A 9,960-nucleotide genomic window follows, 5' to 3' on the forward strand; every position below is an offset into this window, starting at 1 on the left:
TTAAACCATTTTTGAAGGTATTTCGCGGCGAAGTTTGTACCATTGTCGGAAATAATGCGCAATGGTAACCCAAATCTGCAAATGATATGTTCCCATATAAATTTGCGGATTACCATTGCTGTTGTTGAGGCTAAAGCTTTAGCTTCCACCCATTTTGTGAAGTAGTCCACCGCGACGATGATGAATTTTACTGCACCCGGTGCGTCAGGAAATGGGCCAACAAGATCAATGCCCCACTGTTGGAATGGCCAGGCGGAAGTAACGGGAATTAGTGGGTTTTTGGGTCGGAGTGTCTTTGGTGCGTGGCGTTGACATGCCTCGCATCTTCTTAAAAGATCAACTGCGTCCATGTGCATTCCTGGCCAGTAGTATCCGGCGCTCATTATTTTTGCCACGACCATGCGCGGTCCCGCGTGTATCCCGCATAATCCTTCGTGGATTTCTCTGACTAGGTATTGGGCGTCTGTTTTATCAACACAGCGTAGTAATGGGCCCATGAATGATTTTCGATAAAGGACGCCATCCGCCATCTCGTAGTTTATTGCTTTGTGTTGTATTTTTCGGGCTTCTGCCTTTCCTTCCGGAAGTTTTCCGTGTTGAAGGTACAAAATAATTGGAGACATCCAGGATGGATCTCCCATTTCTATGACGCTTATTTGCTTGAGATGAATGGAAGGGTTGGATAATACCTCTATGCGTACCTCCTTTGCTAAGTGCTTAAAGCTGGTAGCAGCTAACTTGCTTAGCGCGTCAGCGTGCTTGTTCTCGCTTCTGTTTATGTGATTGACTTTGAATGTTTGAAATTGGCTGATTAACATCCGCGCTTGTTCAAGGTATAACGCCATAGCTTCCCCCTTGCATCATAACGACCGTTAACTTGTTCAGCTACTAGCTTTGAGTCAATGTTGGCTTCAAGGTTTCTTGCCCCCATTTTGAGTGCTGGACGGAGACCTGCTAAAAATGCTTCGTATTCTGCTTCATTGTTGGTACTTTGGAAATCTAATCGTATTGCATATGTAAGTTCGTGATTATCCGGACTGACTAATCGGAGGCCTGCTCCTGCTCCATCATCATTGGAAGCACCATCTGTGTGTAAGGTCCAGACTCTGTCGTCGAAAACAGGTGTTGGGTTCTGAATTGCCTCACATTCTTGTATTTTATCGATGGGAACTTCAGTGGCGAAGTCTGCTAGAACTTGCCCTTTGATTGCGGGTCTTGGTCTGTAAAAAATGTTGTAACCTCCCAGCTCAATGGCCCATTTAGCCAATCTTCCCGCCACGCCAGGCTTTGACAAGATTTGGCCTAAATGATAATTCGTGAGAACTGTGATGACATGGCCTGAGAAGTACCTGCGCAAGCGTCTGGATGCGTGTATTAACGCTAGAACCAATTTCTCTATCATTGAGTAACGAGTTTCGGGGCCAGTGAGCATTTTGCTGATATAGTAGATTGGAGTCTGGATATTTTCCCGTTCTACCATTAATACTGCGCCTACCGCTACTTCCGCGGCTGATAGATATAAGATTAACGGTTCTTTTTCTTTTGGCGCGGTCAGTGTTGGTAGCTGAATTAAACATTCTTTCATTTGCTTGAATGCTGCTTCTGCTTCAGGCGTCCATTGAAAAGGAGTCTTCTTTCCGCAGTTTCGCAGCGTACTGATAAATGGATATTTGCCGCATGATTAGCCAAGAATCTGTTCAGAGCTGCTAATCGTCCGGCGAGCCTTTGCATTTCTTTGACTGTTGCAGGTGACGGCATTAGCTGGATGGCCTGCACTTTTTCTGGATTGACCTTAAAGCCGTCTCTTGTAACTATAAAACCCAAAAATTTTCCTTCTTCCATGCCGAAGGAGCATTTTGTTGGGTTAAGTTTTAAGTTCACGCTACGTAAGGAATCGAACATGCGCTGGATATTGTCGAGCATTGTCTCTTCTTCATGGCTCATGATGACGAGGTCATCCATGTATACTTCGACAGTTTTGCCAATATCCTCGCTAAAGACTGTGTCCATTAGGCGTTGATAAGTTGCGCCTGCGTTGCGCAAACCAAACGGCATCTTCGTGTAGCAGTAGATGCCTTTATCTGTGTGGAACGCGGTTTTGTCTTCGTCTTCTTTTTTCATCTGGACCTGGTGATAACCCTTATAACAGTCGAGAAAGCATTTCCATCTGAATGATGCCAGAGAGTCGACTTTTTTGTCTATCTCTGGGAGTGCGTAGCAATCTTTGGGGCATGCTTTGTTTAGGTCCTTGAAATCGACACACATTCTCCATCCGCCACTATGTTTTTATACCATCACTGGGTTGGCAACCCATGTATGGTATTTTACTTCGCGCAAGATTCCCGCATTGAGTAACTCTGTCACTTGCTCATCCATCGCTTTTGCTTTTTCTTCACTGAAGCTGCGCCTCCCCTGAGCAACAGGTTCTACTGATGGTTTGATGTTTAGACAATGTTGCGCGATGTCGCGTGGAACTCCAGTCATGTCTGCTGGGCACCAGGCAAATATATCTTTGTTGTTAAACAACAATTCTTTTAGTTGTATGCGTGTTGCTGGTGAAATGGCTTGTCCTAACAGAATGGTCTGCTCTGGGTATTCGTTGTTCAGAACCCATTTCTCTGGTTTGTTTGGTGCCGAAGGTTTAACTACCTTTGCTGGTGGTTCGTCGTCCACGGACATGACTTCTTTGCTTGAATAGAGAATTGCAACGCCGGTTTCTGTCGGAAATCCACAAGCAGCATGTGGAATGGAAGTGATCATGCTGAATTCTCTTTGTGACCTTCTCCCGAGCAAAACATCATGTCGTGATGTTGCTGGCATGACCATGAAATTGACTGTAACTGTTCGTGAATGTTTGCCATCTGATAAAGTCACCGGGAAAGCGATTTGCCCTAATGGGAATACAGCTTCATTATAGAATCCGGTGAGGGGAAAATCGACCGGTTCCAAACGTGCTTTATCTTCTGAATCGAGCTGTTTAAAGCACTGTTCGTATATGATGTCCATCGAGCTACCTGGATCTATGAACATATAGTCCGTTCGGTAATGACCAAAAATACCAGTGATAATCATTGGTCGTTCTTCCTGAGGGCCCCCAGGAACAACAGGGAACACGACTTGCTGTTCTCTCCAATGTTGATCATAGTTTCGTTTATTTGGTCTTCGTGACGGACCTCCTTGAACCATGTGTATTTGTTTCTGATAACTGCTATCTCTGTACTGGCTGGATTGGACGTCCCCCCGAGGTGGGGTTGATGGGTCCAATTCTGTAGTGTTGATTTCTTCTCCAGATCTGACGTTTGGGAAATCAGATCTGGTGATTTGCATAACGATTGTGTTTAAAGCAGCTTGGCATCTGTTAACCCAATGTTCTGGGGATCCTTCTATTTGGAAATTGTTTCCGATGTTTGGTCGAGGACCAGGTTGTCGGTGAGAAGATGAATTTTCTGCCATGTGCAAAAACAGAAAAATGGAATGAACGGAATCGAAACGAGGTAGAAACTAGAAAAACTGAGAAAACGGTGGGCGCCAATGAAGAAACACTAGATAAATGGTCGGAACCGAGATATCTAGGGGGTTTGATTCCGCATAAAAGGGTTAGCTCTCTCTCGGTTGATTCAGTTGCTGCCGAACTTCTTCTCCGGTGATTCTGCAAAACAGAGCACCGTTAGCCTCGCCAAGGGGAGAAGAGGGTTCTCTCCTTGACCCGACTCCGGTGTGAGAATAAGTATTGGTTATGGAGAGGATAAAGTATTTGAGAGGTGGATGTGATCTGAGTTCATACCTGAACAGTTCTCGTATTTATAACCGGGAGTTTGGGAGGGAAAACCTGTTATTGAAAAGATGACGGAAGATGCTAACGCCGTAACGGTTATATTTCCTTCCGTTAAATTCTTTAATCCCACGTTAAGTTGCCTCGATCCGATGTGAATGCACACGGATTGTGGTTTGATCTATGGCTGGGGGATTGCCACGTGGAAAGTGATTTTAGTGGAGATCATTCTCCAATTGCATGCTTTTGTTGTGATTTCAGGGATGCTTGTGGTAATGACACGTGTCCAGACGGTTACAACCGTCTGGGTGGTGCACGATCATATTCTTTCTAGAAGATTACTGCTGTAATCTAGTGTGACACCTTACTGTGTGGACACAGATGAATAAATCCCAAGTCTGGGTAAAATGATATCCAAGTTTGGATATTTGGGCGGAAGTATTGATCTTTAGGATTTTAATCCTTTGCTAATGGAAGAAGGCGCAAGGATTTTATGCTTTCCTTTGGGCGCGCGACCATAGCTTGTTGATTACTTTCTTCCTTTTGTGAGACCAATGCGCGGCCGCGCAAGGTTAAAAGGTTGAACGGCCAGTTTGTGGTATGGTCTCAAATCCTTTTTATAAGGTTTTTGGGACCTTACCCCTTCAGGGGTGTGACATGGTTTGACAACGACGCTCTCACTTTGATTGGAACAACGAATTCTAGAACATGAACAAGAACGAGGACCGCCTATGGTTTCTGTTGTACCTAGAGCTCATGTAAAGTGAATGAAATATTGAAATTATATGAGCATGTTATAATAGAGAGGGGCCCTGTAATATATACAACAAAGAACCATACCTACTTAGCATATACCGATACAATATATACAACGTACATGGCTAAAACACGTTAAAGGTGACAACAAACGTTAAAACGGATTTGGATTGAAATGTGAACAAGTATAAACATGTTTCATGTTGGTAATTTTTGTGTTCTTTATTGTTATTTAATGGATTATGTATTGTCATAAATTTAATATTATTTCAATAATAACTTAATATATGGAAAGAACAATTTAAAATGTTTATGAGTTATTCTTTAGACAACTTTGAACCCATTTGATGTGTTTTCTAGCTATCTTTATGTTTTTTTTTTTTTTTTTTTGACATGTTAAAGACAATATAGAAAACAAAAATGTTACACAAACTTGCTATAAAATATAAAAATGACTATTTCTTAGCTCATAGATCTCTCAAAAAAATGTCCAACACATCCTGTGTTTGAATTATAAAAAGAACAAAACAGAATGCTGCAGAACAAGAAATGGAACCCAAACTGTGAAGAGAAAAAAAACCTTGTATGCAATAATGAAAGTCAAAACTTGATGAAGACCTTTTCTACCTATCTAAACCAATGATGTAACAAAAAAAAATATATTTTCTCAGGTAGAGGATCCTGTAAAAAGTGCTCAAAGTGTGAGAAGTGTATTATAACACTATATATAATACTATATAACACCCTATAAACACAGTATAACAATATGTAACACCATATAATACCATATAACACTTTGTAACACTATATATCATTATATAACAAATATAACACTATAGGTTGTCTGATAGGATGCCTATGATAGATGTATAGTGTTATATTTGTTATATAATGATATATAGTGTTACATAGTGTTATATGGTATTATATGGTGTTACATATTGTTATACGGTGTTTATAGGGTGTTATATAGTATTATATATAGTGTTATAATACACTTCTCACACTTCTCACACTTTAGGCCCTTTTTACACTATCCTTACCCTATTTTCTCAAATCAAGAAAACTTTGATACTAAAAAGCCACTAGATCCAGGGACCGAGATAGGTCGCATCACGGGGTAAGTCGGGTGTGATACCGGAATATGGCTTGGCAAAACAAAGGGCGGTTGACCACCACCTATAAGCGGTGGAGCCACATGTAGCTGCAATGCTTGAGCCGCCACGGTTCCTGCATCAATGATGAGAGTCAGGCCACAGTTTGTAACGAAATAGACCGATACTAAAGTAGTGTATGATGTACAAAGTTCTAATAATCGTATGTTTGAAACCCGATTTTGGATATTATTGTTATCTATATCTTATAGATAAAAGTCGGTTGCTATTACGCCACCGACACCTCAACTTTCAAACTTTACCACCACCACCCCTCGACTATACTTTTCCACCATCACCCCCTCGGCTTTTACACATTTACGCCACCACCCCTCCACTTTTATACTTCCCTTTTTTTACCCTATTACTTTTATTTTCCCTCAAGTTTCACTATTACTCCATTTTTACACCCGCTCAACTTTAAAAAAAATTGCACCATCACCCCCTCAGCTTTTACACAATTACGCCACCACCCCTCCATTTTTATACTTCCCTTTTTTTACCCTATTACTTTTATTTTCCCTCAAGTTTCACTATTACTCCATTTTTACACCCGCTCAACTTTAAAAAAAAATTGCAATTTTAACCCCTAGACTACTACTCCTACTTTTGCAAGTGCCAATGCATTGTGTTTTACGAATTGTCTTAGGCATTTGTTTCACTTCGTGTCTACCTTTTCGTTTTACGCTTTTTTGTAATTGTCTTTTACGCATTGTGTTTACATTTTCTTTTTGTAATTGTCTTTTACACATTAAGTTTTACGAATCGTGAGTTTTCTTACTACACGTTTCCACCCGCCGCACGTTGCGGGCAAAATACTAGTTTACTATTTACTAATGAAGCACAAAATATTAGCAACAGTTGTCTTTACTATTGATGTTATACCTTGGTGTTTCGGGACATGTACTTGGTGTGGAGTTAAAATGGAGGAGAAGCTATTCGTGTTCGGGACCTTCAACAACAAAAGATAATCATTAAGTTGCAAGTAACTATACAAAGATTAAAACAAGCTTATATTTAAGCGATTTTACAGCAAAATCTTACTTGAGAAACAGGATGAACATAGACAACGGGTCCCAATCTTCCAACCATTGCCTGTAACAATCGATGCAACATTGCCTCAAATCACGGGTCTCGGTCACAAAATACGTAAATTAAAGTTTTATAGGAAAATATATTTAGTACATTCTGAGAGCTTGGTTGGACATAAGTCGGCGCTGTTTGAACTGGATGATACGGGACACCATATCTAACCGCTTGACTCCTGTTTGTCATATATCCAACAATCTACAAACCAAAAGTAAAAAACATGAAACTTAAGCGCAAATGTCATACTAATAGAGGTGGCAAAATGGGCGGGTCAAGTAACATTTGGTATAAAGTTTAAATGGGCTAGGTAGGTGGGGTTCGGTTGCGAATCCTTTTTATCCAAATATTTTCATTAAAAACTATAGAGTAAAATGCCATTTTCGTCCCTGAGGTTTGGCCAGTTTTGCAACTTTCGTCCAAAGGTTTTTTTTTGCATCTGGATCCAAACGCTTTGAAATCTTGCCATTTTCATCCAGCTCATTAACTCCATCCATTTTTCTCCGTTAAGTCAAGGATATTTCCGTCTTTTTTGTTAACTTAAAGGGCAATTCAGTCTTTTGTACAAAGCATAATGTACAAGTATTCAAAAGACCAAATTCCCCTTCAAATTAACAAAAAAAAGACAAAAATATCCCTGACTTACGGAGAAAAATGGATGAAGTTAACGAGCCAGATGAAAATGGCAGGATTTCAAAGCTTTTGGATCCAGATGCGAAAAAACAAACCTTTGGACGAAAGTCGCAAAACTGGCCAAACCTCAGAGACGAAAATGGCATTTTACTCAAAAATATATTGATTTAGAAAGATTCTTAGAATAAAAACTACACTGCAATAAACTTTTGACCCATTTCCTTTCATGCTAAAATTTAATTAACCATTTTGACCCGTTAGAAATAAAGCATAACCTGAATTCCATTCATAAGTAAAAAATGTATCAAAACCACTACCCGTAAAGATAAATTGTGAATTGGAATTTCATCTGACTTACAGGGGGAAGATGTTGTACGTCATTGCCTCCATATGGAACATACTTAACGGGCGGAGTATGGGAAGCAAATGGGCTGATTTCAACTTCGGGCTGTGACCTGACAACAGGGCCACCAGGATAACTGTCGGGAATGTATGCAAGATTTGCACCCGTAGCTATCGTTGGAGGGGTTGGTGATTTCTTATTTGGAAATGATGGAGAAAATGTTTTTGCTCCAGGGTTAAGTTTAAACTCCTTAACGGTTGGATTAGACTTCGGGATTTTTGTAGTGACGGTTTCATTCGGTGCTGATGAAGTGACTAACTGTTCTGATGAACTAGTCTGACCACCATTCTTTCTGCAATGAACAGTTCATAGTAAAACTTATTATCAAAAAAAAAAAAAAAAAAAAATTCGAAATCCATACCTCGATTGATTAGTATGTGGTTGACCAGCATTTGACTTGCTAGTCGTTTTATTCGATTCTGTGAATGAAATTCCGTTAGAAGGAAAGGAGGTTGCAACAGCCGCTGTATCATCACCAGCTTCATGACCGGCAAAAACATCTGCTGGAATTACTACTTTCTGTAAACAAAAAAAGGCGATACGATATATTTGTATATCAGATTATCTCAAAAATCAAAATATAAAAACAGAACAGACCATGAAGAAAAAAGAGTGGCAATTGGAAACCTTTGCAACTATTTGAACAAGATCATCTGACTGGATTACAAGTGTTCCTATTACATCCTTATTGGTCACATTTGAATTACATCTCCCCTTTTTCGTCATCTTTGCTCGTTTCAACACTATAGCTATACCAATATAAAATTCAACAAAAAAGACCAATTATACATACATACATATATAAAGAGACGGTTGTTTAATACATAACCAGTTTCAGATCATATGTGAATCAATTAATTAATTAACAAGAAAGATGATCAAGAGACAGACAGACAGACCATAATGATGATGATGATGAAGAGAGGCAGTGTGGAAGATTCCAGAATAAACAGAGCCATCGTTGATGTGAACATCGACAGAGAGACCAATGAGACACATGGTTGTTAACACCAAAGCATCGTTTACAACCCATTTGTTTGTTCTTGATTCTCGCGATCTTTCTTCTTCTTTCTCTTTTGGATTTCTGCAACCCATTGATTCTATTCTATTGTACTGATGAATTGGAATTGGAATTGGAATCTTGATTTTAGAAAACGCATTTTATACTAGTGTATGAGGCGGCTCCATGTTTCATACTCATACTTTGGAATTCAAACTTTGAATCGGTATGTCAAATTTAGGGTAAAATTTCAGGTGTTTATTATTCAATTTTTAAACTTGTCCTATACGCATCCTATACTTTACCCACAGAGAAATCGTATCGCCTTATTCATTTCCTATACTACTCCACTCCAAGACTTTTCTGACCTATGGACCTATGGGAATCATATTGCTCCATACACTTCCTATTTAGGGCCACTTTTCAAACCTTTTCCGTTCTGAACTACGTGCATGTCAGAGACTAGGTACATCGTACCAATATGAAGCGTATTGTTTTATACGAGTTCAGGTGCGAAGCGGGCTTCCTCCAACTGATGGACCCTCCAATCCATCATACCTATCATTTCGGCATGCGAGTTAAGCCTTTCATGATCCACTCGAGCGTCTCTCAGTATCAGACCTTGTACCTCCCGCCCTTTTAGGGCTTCTGCCTTCAAGTCAGTAGTCCTCCTAATAAGTTCCTGTATCTGCTTCTCTTGAGCTTCCAATCGCCCTCCTTGGGTATCAACCTTTCTTAGTAATTTCTGATTCTGCTCCATTAAGACTTGGTTTTGTTCTATTAGAATCTGGTTATAATCTCGGAGGGCCTTACTCACAGCCGACTCGGCCTGAGCGCTGAGGGAGTTAACTGGTAGTGTATGCGTAGGTCGGGAGGACGACTCCCCGCCCTGTGCGAGTCTCTTCCTATAAGCAGCACGCGTCTCCATCTGACGCGGGGGTGAGTGAGTATCAGCGGGTGCCTTCCCTGGCGCCCGGGATTGGTCGGAAGATGCGGACGATGTAGACATGCCTGTCGAGTTGATGACGTAACGCAAGTTAAACGAAAGAATGCACACTCACAACGTTCCAAAAGAGGGTATTAACGCAGAAAGGAAAAAAATGGCAGAAAGAGTAAGCACACAAGGTTTCAATTAATAGTTGCTACGTCCGTTTCC

At 40.4% G+C, this 9,960-nt stretch overlaps 2 protein-coding genes across 2 annotated transcripts; both read right to left on the reverse strand.

The window, feature by feature from the left end:
- On the reverse strand, nucleotides 1-641 carry LOC110919575. The gene is made up of 2 exons (XM_022163847.1): nucleotides 192-641; nucleotides 1-75 (listed from the first exon to the last, which is right to left on the reverse strand). The coding sequence occupies exons 1-2, from the start codon at nucleotides 639-641 to the stop codon at nucleotides 1-3; spliced, it is 525 nt and encodes a 174-aa protein (XP_022019539.1).
- Nucleotides 642-5,090: 4,449 nt separating this feature from the next.
- LOC110916927 (polyadenylate-binding protein-interacting protein 4) lies at nucleotides 5,091-9,033 on the reverse strand. Its single transcript, XM_022161575.2, has 9 exons — nucleotides 8,704-9,033; nucleotides 8,432-8,553; nucleotides 8,166-8,323; nucleotides 7,760-8,096; nucleotides 6,868-6,969; nucleotides 6,727-6,777; nucleotides 6,568-6,634; nucleotides 5,577-5,758; nucleotides 5,091-5,191 (listed from the first exon to the last, which is right to left on the reverse strand). The coding sequence occupies exons 1-8, from the start codon at nucleotides 8,897-8,899 to the stop codon at nucleotides 5,586-5,588; spliced, it is 1,206 nt and encodes a 401-aa protein (XP_022017267.1). The 5' UTR covers nucleotides 8,900-9,033; the 3' UTR covers nucleotides 5,091-5,191; nucleotides 5,577-5,585.
- Between the last annotated feature and the right edge of the window lie 927 nt (nucleotides 9,034-9,960).

This window comes from Helianthus annuus, chromosome 11 (genome assembly GCF_002127325.2).
Source record: "Helianthus annuus cultivar XRQ/B chromosome 11, HanXRQr2.0-SUNRISE, whole genome shotgun sequence".
Classification (NCBI taxonomy): Eukaryota; Viridiplantae; Streptophyta; class Magnoliopsida; order Asterales; family Asteraceae; genus Helianthus; species Helianthus annuus.

Bases quoted from the DNA above. Each gene is read 5' to 3' on its own strand.
- LOC110916927 (XM_022161575.2), bottom strand. From the start codon at position 8,899: ATGGGTTGCAGAAATCCAAAAGAGAAAGAAGAAGAAAGATCGCGAGAA. The intron at 6,970-7,759 runs GTAAGTCAGATG...TTTGGTTTGTAG, and splicing joins ACGTACAACATCTTCCCCCT to ATTGTTGGATATATGACAAA. The intron at 5,759-6,567 runs GTATAACATCAA...TCATTGATGCAG, and splicing joins ACATGTCCCGAAACACCAAG to GAACCGTGGCGGCTCAAGCA.
- LOC110919575 (XM_022163847.1), bottom strand. From the start codon at position 641: ATGGGAGATCCATCCTGGATGTCTCCAATTATTTTGTACCTTCAACAC. The intron at 76-191 runs GTAAAATTCATC...TATCATTTGCAG, and splicing joins TTCCTGACGCACCGGGTGCA to ATTTGGGTTACCATTGCGCA.